At 42.0% G+C, this 19461-nt stretch overlaps 3 protein-coding genes across 9 annotated transcripts in view; all 3 read left to right on the top strand.

Moving 5' to 3' along the window:
• The window catches only part of LOC121815521 (protocadherin beta-15-like), a 21352-nt gene extending 14752 nt beyond the window's left edge, over positions 1 to 6600 (top strand). Inside the window, exons 1-5 of one of the 2 annotated variants that reach the window (XM_042226940.1) lie at positions 8 to 2431; positions 2522 to 2635; positions 5052 to 5110; positions 5322 to 5449; positions 5747 to 6600. In XM_042226940.1, the coding sequence (XP_042082874.1) occupies positions 113 to 2431; positions 2522 to 2635; positions 5052 to 5110; positions 5322 to 5449; positions 5747 to 6051 (2925 nt within the window). In that variant the 5' untranslated portion in view covers positions 8 to 112 and the 3' untranslated portion in view covers positions 6052 to 6600. Of the gene's footprint in view, positions 1 to 2; positions 2636 to 5051; positions 5111 to 5321; positions 5450 to 5746 lie in introns of those variants that run through there. The other variant, XM_042226941.1, reaches the window with a different exon arrangement.
• Positions 1 to 16932, top strand: part of LOC106633530 (protocadherin-10) — an 18193-nt gene extending 1261 nt beyond the window's left edge. The window contains exon 2 of the mRNA XM_042226961.1: positions 15800 to 16932. Within this exon, the coding sequence (XP_042082895.1) occupies positions 15800 to 16540 (741 nt within the window). The 3' untranslated portion in view covers positions 16541 to 16932. The remainder of the gene's footprint in view (positions 1 to 15799) is intronic.
• LOC102309241 (protocadherin alpha-C2) overlaps positions 11321 to 19461 on the top strand; it is a 44457-nt gene continuing 36316 nt past the window's right edge. For 2 of the 6 annotated variants that reach the window (XR_006055161.1, XM_042226951.1), the window contains exon 1: positions 17015 to 19461. Coding sequence is in view for 5 of the 6 variants with exons in the window: in XM_042226951.1 (XP_042082885.1) it covers positions 18549 to 19461 (913 nt within the window). In the remaining variant the exon portion in view is untranslated. Of the gene's footprint in view, positions 13588 to 17014 lie in introns of those variants that run through there. The other 4 variants (XM_042226950.1, XM_042226952.1, XM_042226949.1 and 1 more) reach the window with 4 other exon arrangements.

Below are 19461 nucleotides of genomic sequence, written 5' to 3'. Positions count from 1 at the left end.
AAATGTGACTAACTTCAATCTTAGGACAGGCTCCTTTTCTCTATTATGTACAGCTGAATGTCTTTATGAGGCGAAAGATGTCCGTGTGAGGTGCTTTACGCACGGGGCTGAAATGGATCACATTCTCTCCAGAGGCAGCTGGGTGCCGGTGACTGGCCTGGTTATATGTCTGCTTCTGTGCGCGTGTGTCGTGGACTTGGTTCTCGCGCAAATTCGCTACTCTATCCCAGAAGAGCTGGAGCATGGAGCTTTTGTGGGCAACATCGCCGAAGACCTAGGTTTGGATGTGGCAAAGCTGTCAGCCCGTCGGTTTCGTATCGTTTCTGGCGCAAAGAAACAGTACTTAGAAGTGAACTTGGAGAACGGGATTCTCTTCGTCAACGAAAAGATAGACAGAGAAGAGCTTTGTGAACGAAGCCCAAACTGTTTTTTGCACTTACAAGTGGTCATAGAAAACCCGTTAGAACTATACAGAGTTGAAGTGGAGATTTTAGACGTGAATGACAACTCCCCCAGTTTCCCGTGGAGCGAGTTTAATCTTGACATCACAGAGTCCGCTGCGCCCGGCTCTCGTTTCCCGTTGGAGAGCGCCCAGGACCAGGACGTTGGCACCAACTCTCTGCGCTCATACCTGCTGAGCGCAAACGAGCACTTCGCACTGAACATCCAGACGCGCAATGATGGGAGCAAGTTTGCTGAGCTCGTGCTGGACACCCCACTAGACCGGGAACAGCAGAAAAAGCACGAAATGGTTCTGACTGCTTATGACGGGGGCTCACCGGAACGCTCAGGGACAGCGCTGATAACTATTACAGTTTTGGATGCCAACGATAACGTGCCTGTGTTTGACCGCGCAGTTTACCGCGCGAGCCTGGTGGAGAACGCACCGAGAGGGACGCTGGTGCTGAAACTGAACGCCACAGACCTGGATGAGGGCTCGAACGGGGAGGTTACTTATGCGTTCAGCGGACACGCACCACTCAAGGTGCGCGAACTGTTCAGCGTGGACCCGTACATGGGTGAAATCCGAGTGAAGGGTATTGTGGACTACGAGAAAGCAAGTGTGTATGAGTTGTATGTGCAAGCGAAAGACAGGGGACCCTCGGCCGTGGCCGTACACGGCAAAGTGCTGGTGGACATCCTGGATGTAAATGACAACGCTCCCGAAGTTATCCTCACATCAGTGTCCACTCCCGTTCAGGAAGATGCGCCAGCAGGTACGGTGATAGCGGTTATCAGTGTTATGGACCGGGACTCTGGAGAGAACGGAAACGTTGACTGCCAAATTCCAAACAACGTTCCCTTTCAGCTCCACTCATCTTTTAAAAACTATTACACTCTTGTGACAAGCGAGTTTCTGGACAGAGAAACAGTGTCCGAATACAACATCACCCTCACAGCACGAGACCTGGGCTCTCCTTCGCTCTCTACCAGAAAAACCATTCTCGTTCAAGTGTCTGACATTAACGACAACCCCCCGCGGTTCTCCCAACCTTCATACACAGTTTATGTGACCGAGAATAATGCCCCGGGCGCTTCCATTTGCTCTGTAACTGCATTCGACCCCGATTCTAACCAGAACGCCTATCTGTCTTATTCTATTCTGGAGGGTCAGATTCAGGGCATGCCCGTGTCCACTTATGTCTCAATCAACTCTGATAACGGCAACATCTACGCACTGCGCTCCTTTGATTACGAACAATTAAGAAACTTTCAGATTCTGGTACAGGCACAGGACGCAGGCTTCCCCCCTCTCGCGAGTAATGTCACAGTTAACGTCTTTGTCTTGGACCAGAACGACAACGCACCTGTTATCGTATCCCCACTGCCGAAAAACGGCACTGTGGCCACAGAGGTGGTTCCGCGGGCAGTAGACGCTGGCTATCTGGTTACCAAAATAACAGCGATAGACGCAGACGCGGGGCAGAACTCCCGCTTGTCCTATCAGGTGTTACAGGCTACAGACCCAGGGCTGTTCAGCGTAGCTCTGTACACGGGAGAAATCAGGACTATTCGTCGAATAGTAGAAAAAGACGCAACAAGACAGAGACTGGTAATATTAGTCAAGGACAACGGGCAGCCACCGCTTTCCGCCACTGTCTCCATTGTCCTCACAGTGGTAGACAGCGTGCCCGAGACCCTGTCAGATTTCGGGGACCTCACACTCAGCCCGCAGCCCCCTTCAAACCTCGCTCTCTACTTGATCGTGTCGCTGAGCACTATATCCTTAATATTCCTGGTGGCTATCATCGTGCTGGCTGCAGTAAAGTGCTACAAGGATAGCGAGACTCTCAGCGGGTACAACCTGCCCCCCCTATCCTGCTGCTGCTGCGGGGGGTTTCAGCCAGAGCCGCCCCCGGAGATGTTCAAAAAATCCAACCTCAACCTGCAGATTTCATCCGCCGCCAAAGTGCCCACGAACTGCATGGAGGTGAATGGAAATAGCAGTCTCTCTCAATCATATTGTTATAAAGTGTGTCTAACCCCCGAATCAGCCAAAAGTGACTTTATGTTTCTGAAGCCGTGCAGCCCGGGCAGCACACCGAGGAACAACGAGGCAAAGAGCGCGGAAAACTCGTGGAACGCGCAAAGCCGGAGCGCATCTGTGAACAACGGAGCAACTACTCCCAGTGAGGTAGAGTGAAATCAGCATATAGTATAAAACAAAGGAGAGCGAGCTGCTCGTTTAATTCCACCCCATTCCACACACTGACACAATAACAACTATCAACTCAGTTTCCATCAGATGTGAATCTAGACTGTGACATTCTCCCATGAAGGTCAAATCGCGCATGCCATACAGGCTGGTACTCAACTTGAGGAAAACCTTCAGTAAAGTCACTCTTTTCTTCTATCACTCCCTCGTTAGTGTTTTCGCACAGCGTGTCGTCTCCACAGCGTTTTAATATAATTGTGGCAATAATGAATTCTAATTGTGCTGCCCATGTTAATGTTTTGCACCCGGGAAATGAAATGAGACGACGTGAGATTACATTTTAATTGACATGTTAATGAAAGTGTAAAGCCCCATCTTGCGAGGAGCATATGCTGTGCAAAAAACCGTGTCTGAGAACGAAGTGAGATGTCAATTACTGCGCGAGAGGAAGATGAGATGTAGTTCAGGCAGTCTCCTCTGTTTAGTCTTGGTATCAATTCAAGCATTTAATAATAATTCGAGAACTAATTATAGAGATTGTGACCTGCGAGAACAATGTCTACATCATCCAGTGTTATTGCCACACAGTTTTCATGCAGTGACGTGGCGCCTGCACACACCTGCTTCCAGCGTATCTACCTGAACAAAAAGTCAAGGTTACAAACATGAAGGTGAATGGCAGCTGTTTGAAATTGTCAGCCTTGGGTTCAGGCAATCCATGTCACGGGCACTCGGGTTTGTGAACACGCCTTCTTGTTTTCAAACTAACAATACAGGACAGATAACCTCACTAACTATGCCTCAAGGGCACAAGGACGACCGAACCATTATACCAGACACAATGTGGCGTATTCGCAAGAGGGGGGTGGCTGTCCATTATTGATGAAAAATGGCAAATGGTCGGTTTTGGGGAGACAGGGGAGGACATCGCGAGGGGAGGCGGCAATGAGAAGGAGGTGGCGCAAGGACATGGCTGGACTGAGACGTGGACAGCCTGTAGATCGGCCCCAGCACTGTCCTCTGAATGCGAGGAGAGAAAGAGAGATGTAGCTTCATATTTGTCGAGCAAGGGTGGGGAAGAGGAGGGAGTGAAAGGGAAGGAATGAGAGGGGAGAAAGGAGACGAGGAAGGGGGGTAGTTTACAGAGGAAGGGTGTCTACGCCCGTGTTTTTTTTATTTTTTTTTTTATTATTATCTTAATAGACAGAGCAGCAGACCATAAATATGTGCGTAATGCCGATTCCGGTATGAATCGGTCCTGACTCTTTGTCCCCTCCACGCTATTAGCGCGGAGGAGACAAAGAGTCAGGCCCTTGATACCAGACTCCACCAGGCTGACTGAGAAATGTCAGCCCGGTCACTGACACATACACCTCTGGCCACAAGAGGGAATTCGAGGTCACGGTGAATGTGCCGCCTGCAGCTAAACTCCTTCAGGAGAAAGTGTCCTTCTTTTTATTAAGTTGGCTCCACCAAATCACCCGGTAGTGCCCCTCGGCGTGCTCACGTGAGTCACAGTGAGGTTGTCTCTGGCGCGTCAAAGACAAATCACAACGAATCACAAATACTCGAAGCAAGTGCATAACCGCGCTTAAGTTGACGAATTGAAGGTGAAGAGGGAGATTAAACACACATCTAAGCGCGCACGACACACAGGAAAGGTAGGCGAATGTGATGTGTGCCACGGTGTGAATCCGTGGCGAGACGTGCTGGGTTATTCCATTTACAGCTGCGAGGGCCGCAAACTTTTCAAGGCTCTCTGCGAGACTTTTAATTAAAAACCTTGCTCGAGGAGCGTCAGGCAAATATTAATGTAAAATGATGCATAAAATCCACAAAACAATGACGTGTGTAATTTTCTTAATTTCCTCCCTGGCACGGTTCCCTTTGAAGATTAAAATCATGTTTCGTTTCATCCCGGTGGGGTTCTAATTGGTTTTGTGCACAGCTGGCTGAGGACAGTATTTTGAATACCGATTCTAATAATAGCTTACGTCGCATTCTTCTCGCTAACAACTTTAGGTGAATTAATGGAGCGTGGAATCCATACTATGAGAATCAAATTGGAATAAATATCACTCGGGTGCTCTCTTTCACCCTTCCCGCTGCGCCACGGAGGATAAAAGCAAAACTAAGTGACAGGCGAATCGTAGCTGGAGGCGTCACCACCTCTACTCTTGAAATGAGCATGTTCTGCCAAACATCCACGGGGCGGCAGCCACGATCCATCTGAAAAGAATCGTGTCTTCAATTCAGGAGGGATCCCAAGAAAGTCTACTCCTGTCAGCTATCAGTGACCTCTATCATAACAGACATCGTTTAGATGAAATTAAAAATAGTTATAATAATTAAAAAATACCCTTCCATTAACTCTGACAATATCTTCCCTCTGCAGCTAAAGCAGCCAAACACAGACTGGACTCTCACGAAGAACCAAAACTCCTCTATTAAAAGGTATAGTTCTGAACTTTGACCTGATTTCTGTAGAGCAGCATTATGACCGCCCCCCCCCCCCCCAACACACACAAACACACACACACACAAGTATGTGCTCAATAAAGCTCTAAAGCATACAGTCTGCATAAAAAATGCTCATGTCAATATGATTTGCATTTTCATAAATATGAGTCAACGGTGTTGTTACACAGACTTATTTCATTTGTAGTTACAATTCCATAAACATGGATGGCACCCTCATGCGAAAAGCCATGCATGCAGACCCAGAAAACTATGTCACCTCAATGGCACCTGGACAATACTGGACCTGGGGTACTCACATGAGAGGCACGAAAGGTGAGAGAGGCTAAATGCATTCCTGCTTATGTATGCATATGGAGTATTTCATCTACACTACTTTAATATTACACACGCTGCGCATCCTCGTTCTTTAATTTTTTGACTTTTTGGTTATTCCCTTAACTCACTTGTAGCTGACGGCCTACCTCATCCTCACTAAACTGACCACTAAACAGATCACTGCTCCTTTTACTGCATTTAATCGTTAACAGTCCTTACAGCAAGCTGTAAAGACATGAGTCAGTATTGAATAATAAGCAGTTGTTTCTTCTCTCCTTTCTCCTCATGTTATAGATTATAAAATGTCTCCTTCACCCAGTGGGATTCCCTCTCGCCCCTGGACTCCTCGGTGTACACCTCCTCCCCAGCAGCAGCAGCCTTCAATCCCCTCCCATCCGCACCCACACCCACCACCCGATTACCACCACAATGTGTACATCCCTGGGACGCCATCAGGCTTTTGCACCCTGAGGCCTGCCGCACAGCGAAGTGACCTAGATGTCCACAATTCATTTTCTACTTTTGGAAAGAAGCGCCGTCTCCAGATGTCGCCCCAGGGAGAGACTGCGATCATAAATAATGACCTGTACAATGACTGACTTTTCAATAACTGCCCTAGTGGATGATTAAAAAGATGGATATCCTTATATGAAAACAGAGGTAGAGCCCACCCAGTACATAAATTAGTGAACATATGATTTATAAGTGGTATGAAAATAGAAAGGGAAAGAGGAATAATGTATGGACAATCTGTTTTGAAGAAGGATAATGAAGGTCTGATGGCTATTTATTTGACATGCCACTGCAACATTGTCAGCATATGTGTTTGTTTTTATTATTAGAATTATCATTATTATTATTTAGACAATCAAACTGGAGCAGCAGTTACATCCAAAATAGTTTTCGAAAAAGCATTCGTGGACAATAATTTTGCACATCCTTATGAATTTATATTTTTTGGTTACATGAAAAAGAAGACGTGTTTTTCCTTTTTGTATCTTTGTTTGCTAACAGAGCTTGTGTGAATATGAAACAATGAGTATGTATATGCAAGCTGCACCATGAAGCAGACTACTGTAATGACAGGGGAGGGTTCCTTCCTTTACACATGTACTGTATACATTTATGAAAATAAAGTATTTTTTTCATATGGCCTTTCCTCTTTTCTTTCAAGCAAGCATTTGTGACCTGCTGTGATTCATAAAACATAATCCCTGCACCAAAACACAGATTCAGTCGATGTGCACGCATAAATGATTTAGATGTAAGTTTTCCAGATCTATGTTTAATTAGCCTGAGTTAATTATTTTGAGGTGAAAAAGTTCCAGAGCTACTCGTACAAGGTGAAAAGCTTTTCGCCTTGGTAAGCTGTTTTCCACGGTGAGGAATAAACATAGTAAAATGCTAACATATGCTAATTGGAGTGCTTGCATTTCCATTTGCCCGCAGAGAATAGTTGGGTTCATTAACTGAACAAACAGAACCTCCTCTCTCGAAATATCACTTTAATTAAGACCACGAACAGGAATACAAGGGAGGAAAGGGAAAGGATGGGGGTGGGGGGCTCTTAACTCCAAATGCCACACCTGAATCTGAGCAAGGGGGCCTGTGGCTTCTCTCTCTATGTATGCCCTTTTATTTCTTTCTTCTCTGGGAATTAGTTCACAGCATCAACAGATGGGAGCTGGCCACTGGCCAGAAATGAGTAGGGTAATTAGGTTGTCCTATGGCTCAGATTGAAAATAATGTCGTTAATAAGGAAACGGGTGTCCATAGAGAGCATGGAGGGGAGCAGAGTAACCTTCTCTGTAGTAAGGTGATCCACAGGGACAGTGAAAGGGGCAGCCATTTTTAGATCGGCTTGGCTCATTTTCAGGTTTGATCCTTGAAATAAAGTGGAAGTTGGACATTGTTTTTTTCTTTTCTGTTTTAAACACGTTTAGAAACGCCAAATTCATACATATAAAATAGATCACATACATATCAGCTTCCTTTAAAGTCAGCAACTGGTGAAATTGTAGTGAAATGATAAAATATAAAATCTCAACGTTTCTTCTCTTACAGCATAGCAGGACTTGTAAGGCAGACATACTCGCTTCATTTCCACATCATGTAACCATTACTGTCGGTCGCACTGGGAGCTGTCCATTGTCATAGTGCTGAAACGGCTTTGTCCATTTGTGCCTCTAAATCCAACTGCAACGTTTCCTGTTGTCCACCAGAGGGCGCTTAGAGCACGGTGCAGCAGGCTGGATTTAATGCTTTCACAGCAGCCTCTCACATACATAAATCATGACCTCTTAAAATGTTTTGTTTTTAATTTTTAAGTAGTGATGAGAAAACAAAGTCATGAGGTGTAAATTATGCTCGTAAAATACAAATAAATTGCATACCCCTCCCCCCCCCTCTCTAATGTCAGTGGTAGGTTTAACCAAAAAAATACCAATAATGCAACAACATAACATAAGATGAAAAAGCTGTTACAACACTGTTGCAACAACCTTGCATTCATTAATGTAAAAAAAATGCTCTACTTAAATGAAGCAATTGAATGTTGCAGCTTGCTGTGGTGAAACGCTTTAAATACTGTTGATTACATTAATCTCTGTTTGTTTGTTTTTTTAGTTAACCACATCTTACTCTGCAAACTAACTACTACAGTTCCCCCAAAATATAAACACATAAACAAAGTAGTTGAGTAAAAAACACACAATTACACAAAGAAACATAGATGAAATGTGGTTTAAATACTCAAGTAAAGGACAAAAAAGGACAAGTGCCTCCGAAAACTACTTAGTAAACTGTAAGTTAAGTTATTTATATATTATAGATGTTTAAATTTGATTAATTTATGATCACAACGTTTTCACAGTAAATATACTGACCAGTTTTTTCACAGAATAATTCCCCGGTAGAGGGCATCATTGAGTAAAAATTATTTTAGTGATCCACTTATTTAAAACTCTTATCCATCCCAGGGAGAAGTGTTCCCCTCCAAACAAAACTTGTTGGACAGAAAATATAACAGAAAATATTATGTGGACACCGTGTAAAGTACAAACAAAACAAACAAGCAAAAACAAAAAACTGGTCGAATCTCAGTGGGAGTCATACTGTCTGTTGCATGGGCCCCCATTTTCTTGTGTCTCTGAAGCCCTTTATGACTCAGTCTGTTTGCTTAGGGTTGTTGTCATATGGGCAGATCAGATTCTTCACTAATAGTCTCATGCGTGATAACATCTGAGCCTATATTGCAAAGCCTAGTGCGTTCTTGGCAAAAAGCATAATGAAAAAGTAATTAAAAATAATTGTAATAAAATGTAATAAAACTTTGGCAGTCAAGGAGTACTACCACTACTACCACATATATTAGTGAGCCACCATTTCATGAGTAAGATGGCTCAGTGTACATTTTTAAACTTAATTTTCAATCTTTAAGATAATTAAATGAATGTAACAATCATTTCCATCAAATCTGACTTTTTATATCAAGTGTGCATGGATTTTTTAAATGTAAAGTTGTGGTTTCAGATAATAAAATGTTTTAAATAAAGCACTCCAAACCATGAAGTTACATAAAGTAGTGACTCAGACACATTCGCATTCTAGTGACCAGTGCTGTTTCCAAATTAGTTTCATCTTCAACAAATCTAAAATTATTTTGACCAAGATTATTTATTAGAAAAAGTCAGGTTTCACATTTTCAGAGGCATTTTCTAGCCAATCCTTATAGTGTATGTACAGAGGCAATGGCATTTTAAGCAGTGATTGATTAGAAAATAACACATGTTGAATTAACACAAAAAACTACAAAAAGTGAAGATTACAGTTGGGTGTGACCTGATTAAAGCATCCATAGATACAGGCCAGACTCACCTAGGCCACTTGTGGGACCAGAAATAATAGATAATCAGATAACTGAGGTTAGATTGTTAGAGGCTGTGATGATCACTGGCACTCCTTTTGGCTCTTTTAAACGCAGGGTTCCCCTCATCATGATGAACTGTCAGCTTAGGTCTTTAAGGGAAACTTGATGGATTCAAGGAGATTTATTGTCATTCGCATCACATGTTTACATGAGGTGGAACGAAATTATGTACACATGGTCCCGGAGCAAGAAGAAACAGTATTTTAAATTGTAAGTAAATTAATAGTTAAAAAAACAAAAACAAATACAATTACCAGTCGGGAGAATAGATATAGAAATGTAGGTATAAATATAGGTATAGATACTTTAGCAGCAAAAGGGCATAATGACCAGCATTGATAAAGTGACGTGTCAGTAAGTGTCTTATTGTAAACTGTGATGTAATCCAGTTGCAGTACAGAAGGTAAACCAAAATACCCTCTCTTCTGTGAACATGATGATCCATATAAAGTGGAAGTCCCCAGTGACCTGTTTATTACATTTATCAATCCCATTTCCTTTTGCCTTAAAACTATTCACAATAAACACTTTTCCTATTACAGGCTTCTCAGAAGAGCAAAGTATGAACGTGTACTTATTAAGAGCAGATAATATTTTTTTGCACCCGGAAATACTTCCAGGCACTAAGTGTACTGAGTGTATCCTTGACTATCATAGAGCTCACACTAATTAGAACATTGCGTAACATATTTTTTTTCCATCAGTGATATCCGCCTGTGGATCGCAGCTTGTACTCTGGCTTGCAGAGTACAACAGTCAGACTGAAATCAGGAACATAACGGTGCATGATAACTGTGCAAACATTTCAAATACACAGCCAGTGGTGGGAGGTAAAAAGCTGATCTTAATTTGCCTTTTTGTCAAGAACTTTGACAAGACAGTAATCTAAAAGGAGACGAATTGCACGGTGAGAGATTTTGCTAAGGCAGCTGCAGTAAACTCTGACACATGCTCTCTATCTTTCTTTCTTTCTCTGCCAACTGTAAACATCCTTTGATTGAGAGTATCACTCTTTCCTGATTCCAACCAGTCAGATTTTGGCACTACTCTCTGCTGCTGTCAGCTGTCATTTAGGTGTCAGATCAAGGAGGGACGCACGTGTTTGTTTTAGTCCAAGACCTACTTCAACTTCACTACAATTTGGCTGCTATCTTGTAGAGACCAACTACATGCGGATTTCTTGACTGTTTCCATATTACAGGTAAAACAAAACAAAACATGTTTTAAACTTTTAAAAATTAATATAAAAGTAAATGGAAATAAAAGTCCTACAAACTGTAAAATAGCATCTACCAGCACAGGTCATTTGCCAGCTTAGGGCAGACTGTAGCAGGCTGGTGTCAAGTAGTAACAGCGCCAACAGGCTTGTGTATAAAGGCACAGAAAGCTAAAAAAGGTTTATGTCTTTATTATACAATCATATACCTCAGTAATGTAGGAGCTGTTATATACAGCTGTTTTAAATCATCTAGTGGCATGTAAATAAAATAAATACATTCCAACTTAAGGATAGTAGATTGTTTTATCCTCCATGATTTATTCCCTTGTTATAAAGACCTCAGACAATATTTGAAATTAATCCTTTATTATTACAAAACAAACAACTGTCTTTTGAATACATGCCCGATGAATGAGAGATGTTGTCAGGATAGAGCACACAGTGCTGCTCGTGCGCCTGTGTGTGTGTTTGGGGATGTCCTTCCATGCGTCAGTGCCTTGCGAAGCTGCAAAGCTGATTTCAGAGCTGAAGAATTCAATACACTATGTTTAGCGTGTATCGCACGGTGTCACTGTTGACCACTAGAGCACACTACCACACTACTCTTCTTCTCTGAAGTCATGACACACCCATTCGTAAAGGCAAAGGACTGGTTTCTTAAATGGGCGCTTATGATTATTTACACACAGAACTTAATTCTTTCTTCTATTTCTTTTCTGTTTTTTTTTTTTTTTTGCAAAGATACTCTGTGAAATCTTAAGAATCCCAGACATAAAAGGGCTTTTAGGATCTGGCTTATTTTTTTCCTGCAAAGGAAAGGATGAGATTTTGCATTGCCGTCTTTGTCTTGTGTGCAACATGGCCAGCCGCTTTGTCGGTGACACGGTACTCCATACCCGAGGAGAAGGAAAGGGGATCTGTTGTGGCTAATCTGGCTGCAGATCTGGGACTTGAGCCAGGAGGTTTGGCGCAACGAGAGGTAAAACTTGATATTTTTTCCAACAAAAAATACCTAGATTTTAACAAAAAGACGGGCGAACTGTACATCGTAGAAAAAATGGACAGGGAATATCTTTGTCCGGCGAAACCCGCGTCCTGCTTTTTAAAGCTCGATGTGATCATAGAAAGCCCCTTACGTATCTTCAACATCGAGCTTGGAATAACGGACATAAACGATAACGCTCCACATTTCCGACGGGACAGAGTAGAGCTCGACGTTTCAGAATCTGCAACGCCGGGCGAGAGGTTCTCCCTGCCCAACGGCGTGGATCCAGATGTTGGTATAAATACAATTAAAACGTACAAACTCAGTGTTAGCGAACACTTCACAATCGAAATTCAGACAGGTAGCGACGGAACTCAGTATGTAGACTTGGTGTTGACCAAATCGTTGGATAGAGAACAGACTGCTGTTCATAATTTAATACTAACTGCAGTGGATGGCGGTGTCCCGGTGCGCTCTGGCACTGCTAATATTATTGTAAGAGTACAGGACACAAACGATAATCCCCCACGGTTTGATAAGCAGACTTATACAATTAACATGACGGAAAACACCCCAATAGGGACCTTAGTGATGAAGCTAAACGCCTCGGACCTTGACGAGGGTTTGAATTCAGAGATTGTGTACTCATTTACCCTTTACACGTCGGAGAAAACACAAGAGGTGTTTTCACTGAATCATAACACTGGAGAGATAACTGTGAAAGGAACTATAGACTATGAAGATATGAAATTCTATGAGATGCACATAGAGGCCAGAGACAAAGGCACGCATCCCTTGCTTGGTCAGTGCAAAGTGGTCGTTAATGTGAAGGACATGAACGATAATTATCCGGAAATCATCATACAGTCTGTTAAAAACACAGTGGAGGAGAACGTAGCAGTAGGAAGTGTTATTGCACTTGTAGATATAAGTGATAGAGACACGGGGGATAACGGAAAAGTAAGCTTGACTATACATCGACCCATGCCCTTTACAATTAACACATCTTCAGATCGACCCATGCATTACAAGCTCATTGTGGCCGAGCCTTTAGATCGCGAAACAGTACCTGAATATGACATTACTCTAATTGTAACAGACGCAGGGATGCCACCTTTATCTGATAATGAAACAATAACTGTCCATCTGATGGATGTTAATGACAACGCGCCACAGTTCCCCCAGTCATTTTATACTATACGTGTCATGGAGAATAACGCACCTGGGGCCTTGCTCAGCTCACTCACTGCCTTTGACCCCGACCTCCATGAAAACCAGTATCTAGTTTATTTCATAATAGAGAAGGAGATAGCCAACACATCCATGTCCATGCTGTTCTCCATCAATCCAGAGAACGGTAATCTTTACGCACTCAAAACCTTTGATTATGAGATTGAGAAGGAGTTTCTGTTCCACATCGAGGCCAGAGACTCTGGCTCTCCTCCTCTCAGCAGTAACGTGACCGTCCACATCATTATTGTGGACCAGAACGACAATGCTCCAGTTATTGTGTCTCCGTGGCGTGCACACGGCTCTGTGGTGGAGGAAAAGATCCCCAGATCCACTGATAAAGGATCCCTGATTGCCAAGGTGATAGCGTTAGATACAGACTCTGTGCACAACTCTCGGATCACCTACCAGTTTCTACAGGTGACTGACGCCACCTTGTTCAGTCTGGACCAATACAATGGAGAGATCCGGACTATGAGGATGTTCAGTTACAGAGATCCACGCCACCAGAGACTTGTTGTTGTTGCCAAGGACAATGGAGAGCCTGCTCTCTCTGCTACAGTCACCATCAAGCTGACCACAATGGAGACTGCTGTTAAAGCCTACTCTGACATGACTGAGGAGCCTCTGGAATATGACATCTTCTCAGACATCAACCTGTATTTGGTCATCGGTCTGGGCTCGGTGTCGTTTCTGCTGCTCATCACTATATTGGTCACCATCGTGATCAAGTGTCAGAAACCCAAGCCCAGCAAAGCAGCTCCTCCCTCCAGGAACAGTGTGATCAGTGAGAGGAACTCCACCATCGCAGACTCCACTCTGGTCTCCAACGATGCCTACTGGTACACGTTTAAGCAGGAAACGGTGTAGCTTCAAGCTCAGACAGCAGCACCAAGGGACGACTGCAGACACTAGTGAGAGCTTATCTGCAAGATGAATCAGTGTTACAAACTGGATAAATTTTACGATTATTTTCCCTCCTTTCCAAAAACAGTGATATAAAACCATAATCTGAGGCCACACAAATGACTTGACAACACGCCTCCTGTTATCAGCTTTATTCATGTGTCCTAAAAGCAGTCTGGTAAAAGACTAAAACCTTAAACAGTATATAGTATTAAATGAAATGCATTAGATCACAGAACTTTCAGATATCAAGTTGTTTTTTCAATTTATGAACTTAGGTCATTTATTTAACAACAGTTGGTCCGATCTTCTAAGACATCCAACTAACTCTGCGTGGCCATTCTCAAGCATTCTGCGTTATAAATGTACGTTTTCATATTTCCTGTCTTCTTAATTGCAACCGTGATTGTTAATAATGATCTTTATTATCTCTAATATTGTTTTATCGGGTAAAGCGACATAGACGTCACCTACCTGGTCATGGTTCATGATCTTGTCTATATGACATTATGTCGAGTTAATGTATACTGAAGAGCTCCATTTCATTGAAAATTTCTGCAGTAGTGGTATCTACTGTTATTATAAGCTCATGTAGGTCATTAGGTCACTTTGACTAGTGATTGTCTGAATTGATTTTCAGCAACTTGAACTGTTACATTTATATCTGTACCTTTATGTTTGACCACTCATTCGTATCTCAGTCTCTGTGTGTAATAAAAAATATATATATCATATAAACCAACGAAATATCAGAATTATATATTTGAAGAGTGTGTGTTCATTGCTAAGAAGTCGGACAAAATTCAGGGGATGCCTATTAATATATAAATGTGTCAAGCATGTCCGTAAGCAAAAGGTGGAACTACGGTAACCTTCCACTTGTGAAGCGGATACGAGAAGCGTCGTAGGTGCTGAAATTGCTGACGAAAGACGCTTGGCCGATTTGCTTAAAGTACTTGGAATTCAACAATGTATTTGCCGAAGGAAGAGGGAATTTTTTTTGAATGAATATTTTGGCTCAAATGTACAGAAATTATATCGTATTGAAGTAAGAATCCATACGTAAGCTGCGCAGTCTCCAGGGTCAACAATGGAGTCAGAGATGGTACGTGACCTCGTTTCATTTGTTTCTTTTGCCCTTGTGTATCACATCGCCTCAGTGACTCATTATTCAATACCAGAAGAAATGAAAGAAGGATCCGTCGTGGCTAATCTCGCCACCGATCTGACCCTGGATCTTAAAACACTGAATCAGAGGAAGATGCGTCTTGATATCATCGGGAACAAGAAATATCTGGATGTGAACAAAGAGACTGGTGAGCTGTATGTTGTTGAAAAGATCGACAGGGAATATATTTGCAATACCAAGTCCTCTTGCTATCTAAAATTAGAGGTTATACTAGATAACCCAGTAAGAATATTTAATATAGAAGTAGAAATTCTTGAATAAACGACAACGCCCCACAATTTCGAAGAGACACAATACATTTGGATATATCTGAAGCGACGTCAAGAGGAGAGAGATTTTCTCTGAGTAATGCAGTCGATCCGGATGTCGGATCCAATTCAGTGAAAACATACTATCTGAGTGAAAGTGAATATTTTAATATAGAAGTTCAGACCGGAAGAGATGGATCAAAGTTTGCGGATTTGATCTTGAAAAAGACTTAGATCGGGAGCAGCAGCCTGTTCATAATTTGATACTCACAGCTGTAGATGGAGGAACACCTGCTCGCTCTGGCACTGCCAGTGTTATTGTACGAGTTTTAGATACAAATGAACACACCCACCTTTGAAAAGAAAATCTGAATGTAAAGGTAATGGAAAACTCTCCGATTGGAAGTCTTGTTCTTGATCTTAATGCAACAGATCTTAGATGAAGGGTCAAATTCTGATATAACATATTCATACAGTTTATATACATCAGAAAAAACACAGGAGACATTTAATCTGAATCCTGCCACTGGTGAAATTACAGTTAAGGGAGTGCTGAACTATGAAGATTTCAGGATTTATGATATGGAAGTTATAGCTGCTGATAAAGGAGCCAGCAGTTTAACAGGACAATGCACCATAAAGATTCTAGTTGAAGACATGAATGATAATCACCCAGAAATATCAATTAAATCATTTCAGAGTCCAGTGACTGAAAACATCGAGTTAGACACAGTGATAGCTGTAGTTAGTGTCAGTGATAAAGATTCAGGTGATAATGGAATAGTTGATCTTCATATTCCAGATAATATGCCTTTCAAACTGAGGGAGTCCTCTGATAACTATTATGAATTAGTAGTGTCGGAGCCATTAGACCGTGAGAAGGTGCCAGAATATGACATCACTTTCACTGTGACAGACAGAGGCTCTCCTCCTTTATCTGACAATGAAACTATGACTTTAGAGCTGCTGGATGTTAATGACAATGTCCCACAGTTCCCCCAGTCATTTTATACTATACGTGTCATGGAGAATAACGCACCTGGGGCCTTGCTCAGCTCACTCACTGCCTTTGACCCCGACCTCCATGAAAACCAGTATCTAGTTTATTTCATAATAGAGAAGGAGATAGCCAACACATCCATGTCCATGCTGTTCTCCATCAATCCAGAGAACGGTAATCTTTACGCACTCAAAACCTTTGATTATGAGATTGAGAAGGAGTTTCTGTTCCACATCGAGGCCAGAGACTCTGGCTCTCCTCCTCTCAGCAGTAACGTGACCGTCCACATCATTATTGTGGACCAGAACGACAATGCTCCGTTATTGTGTCCCGTGGCGTGCACACGGCTCTGTGGTGGAGGAAAAGATCCCCAGATCCACTGATAAAGGATCCCTGATTGCCAAGGTGATAGCGTTAGATACAGACTCTGTGCACAACTCTCGGATCACCTACCAGTTTCTACAGGTGACTGACGCCACCTTGTTCAGTCTGGACCAATACAATGGAGAGATCCGGACTATGAGGATGTTCAGTTACAGAGATCCACGCCACCAGAGACTTGTTGTTGTTGCCAAGGACAATGGAGAGCCTGCTCTCTCTGCTACAGTCACCATCAAGCTGACCACAATGGAGACTGCTGTTAAAGCCTACTCTGACATGACTGAGGAGCCTCTGGAATATGACATCTTCTCAGACATCAACCTGTATTTGGTCATCGGTCTGGGCTCGGTGTCGTTTCTGCTGCTCATCACTATATTGGTCACCATCGTGATCAAGTGTCAGAAACCCAAGCCCAGCAAAGCAGCTCCTCCCTCCAGGAACAGTGTGATCAGTGAGAGGAACTCCACCATCGCAGACTCCACTCTGGTCTCCAACGATGCCTACTGGTACAGTCTGTTTCTAGCAGAGACCAGGAAAGGAAAGCTGGTGGTTAGACAGCCTCTGCCAAAGGGCTCCAGGTACATTGTGTCCAGCATACCGAGAGGGACAGGACTGACAGACACTAGTGACTCAGCAGCTTCTACTCTGCAGGTAGGAATTTGATATACAGATAAGATATTTTACCTACATAACTGGAACATTTAAATTAATTACGATTATTTTTTCTATTTTCCCCTTTACCTTAATCCACAAAAAAAATTCAGTGAATTATTCAAAAATCTCATAAATTATCATGAGGTACCACTATCAAATGCACTACTTAGTACATAACCAACATAGCAACAATCCATCATCATGATTTATCAGCTTTTAATTGTGTTCAGGTCGTGTCCTCAAAAGTCAAGTCTGCAGTTAAAAGAACAATTTAAAAACCTGTGTTTTAATAGCAGTATAAATAATGTATATTTAATAAATGAAATGCAGTATTTAGGATCCACAAAGCTTAACTTCTTCATGACTTATTCAAGTTTATTGTTTTTTATATACTTTTTACGTTAGTACTGTTAGCACAGTTTATTTTTCTTATTTAACAATCAGTTTTAGATGCGCCGTTATCTTCATGTTGTTAGAGTAACTTAATCTCAACTAACTTCTCTGGCTGTGGCCATTCTTTACAGCCATTTCCTCCCTGTTCTTGTTTTTGTGTAAATTAAAATTTAATATCATGTATTTTCAATATTTTCCTGTGAATTCTGTATATGCAATATTGGCAACTCGTGCATTTATGATTAATACAATTGAGTACTTTATTATCTCTAATAATTTGTTTTTATCAGTGGTAAAGAGCGACTAGATTACTACGTCATCTAAAGTACCATGGTCATAAAGATATGGACAGAGAATCATTAGATCTATAATGAGACATTATGCGAAGTTAATGATAACTCGAAGTGCTACCATATTTGAAAATCTTCTGCAGCATTTTAGTGGTATCTCGTTTTATAATGCAGTAATCGTGAGGTCATTACGGTTCATTGCTTTGACTGGTGGATTGTGTCTGAAATTTGATTGTTTTTTCAGCAATAATCAATTTGAACTGATTACATTTATAACTGTCACCTTTTATGTTTTGGGACCACCATTAACGGTATCCAGGTCCGTGTGTAGTAAAAACAAAAATATATGCAAAAACCAACGAAAATCAAGAATAATTTGAAGACGTGTGGTGTTCATTGTGGCTCAAAGGCTCCGACAAAATCTCAGGGGTGGCGCTATTCTATCAGTAAATTGCAAAGCAAAGAACGTAAAAGCAGAAAAGCGTGATGGTCTTCGCACGTTTAGAAGCAAGAGGACAGCGTCGTAGTGCTGAAACTCCGCTGAGAAACGCGCTGGCCAAGATTTAGCTTAAATGTACTTTGGAATTCATACAATGTGTATTTGGCTCGAAAGAAAGAGGGGAAGTTTTTTTTAATGAATATTGCTAGAAACAAACATTATATCGTTTGAAGTATGACGAACTCCCATACAAGACGGGTTTCCAGAACAATGGAGTCTTACGAGAGGTACGTGATCCTCGCTATTATTTTTTCTTTTGCCCGGTACACATCAGCCTCAGTGACTCATTATTCAATACCAGAAGAAATGAAAGAAGGATCCGTCGTGGCTAATCTCGCCACCGATCTGACCCTGGATCTTAAAACACTGAATCAGAGGAAGATGCGTCTTGATATCATCGGGAACAAGAAATATCTGGATGTGAACAAAGAGACTGGTGAGCTGTATGTTGTTGAAAAGATCGACAGGGAATATATTTGCAATACCAAGTCCTCTTGCTATCTAAAATTAGAGGTTATACTAGATAACCCAGTAAGAATATTTAATATAGAAGTAGAAATTCTTGATATAAACGACAACGCCCCGCAATTTCGAAGAGACGCCATACATTTGGATATATCTGAAGCGACGGCAAAAGGAGAGAGATTTTCTCTGAGTAATGCAGTCGATCCTGATGTTGGATCCATTTCAGTGAAAACGTACCATTTGAGTGAAAGTGAATTTTTTAACATAGAAGTTCAGACCGGAAGAGATGGATCGAAGTTTGCGGATTTGATCTTGAAAAAGACTTTAGATCGGGAGCAGCAGCCTGTTCATAATTTGATACTCACAGCTGTAGATGGAGGAACACCTGCTCGCTCTGGCACTGCCAGTGTTATTGTACGAGTTTTAGATACAAATGATAACACACCCACCTTTGATAAAGAAAATCTGAATGTAAAGGTAATGGAAAACTCTCCGATTGGAAGTCTTGTTGTTGATCTTAATGCAACAGATTTAGATGAAGGGTCAAATTCTGATATAACATATTCATACAGTTTATATACGTCAGAAAAAACACAGGAGACATTTAATCTGAATCCTGCCA

This window comes from Haplochromis burtoni, unplaced genomic scaffold, assembly GCF_018398535.1.
Source record: "Haplochromis burtoni strain Fernald_Lab_line unplaced genomic scaffold, NCSU_Asbu1 Contig_236, whole genome shotgun sequence".
NCBI classification, from domain to species: Eukaryota; Metazoa; Chordata; class Actinopteri; order Cichliformes; family Cichlidae; genus Haplochromis; species Haplochromis burtoni.
The sequence above is the reverse complement of the archived record's forward strand: the minus strand, read 5'-3'. Positions and strand labels throughout refer to the sequence as shown.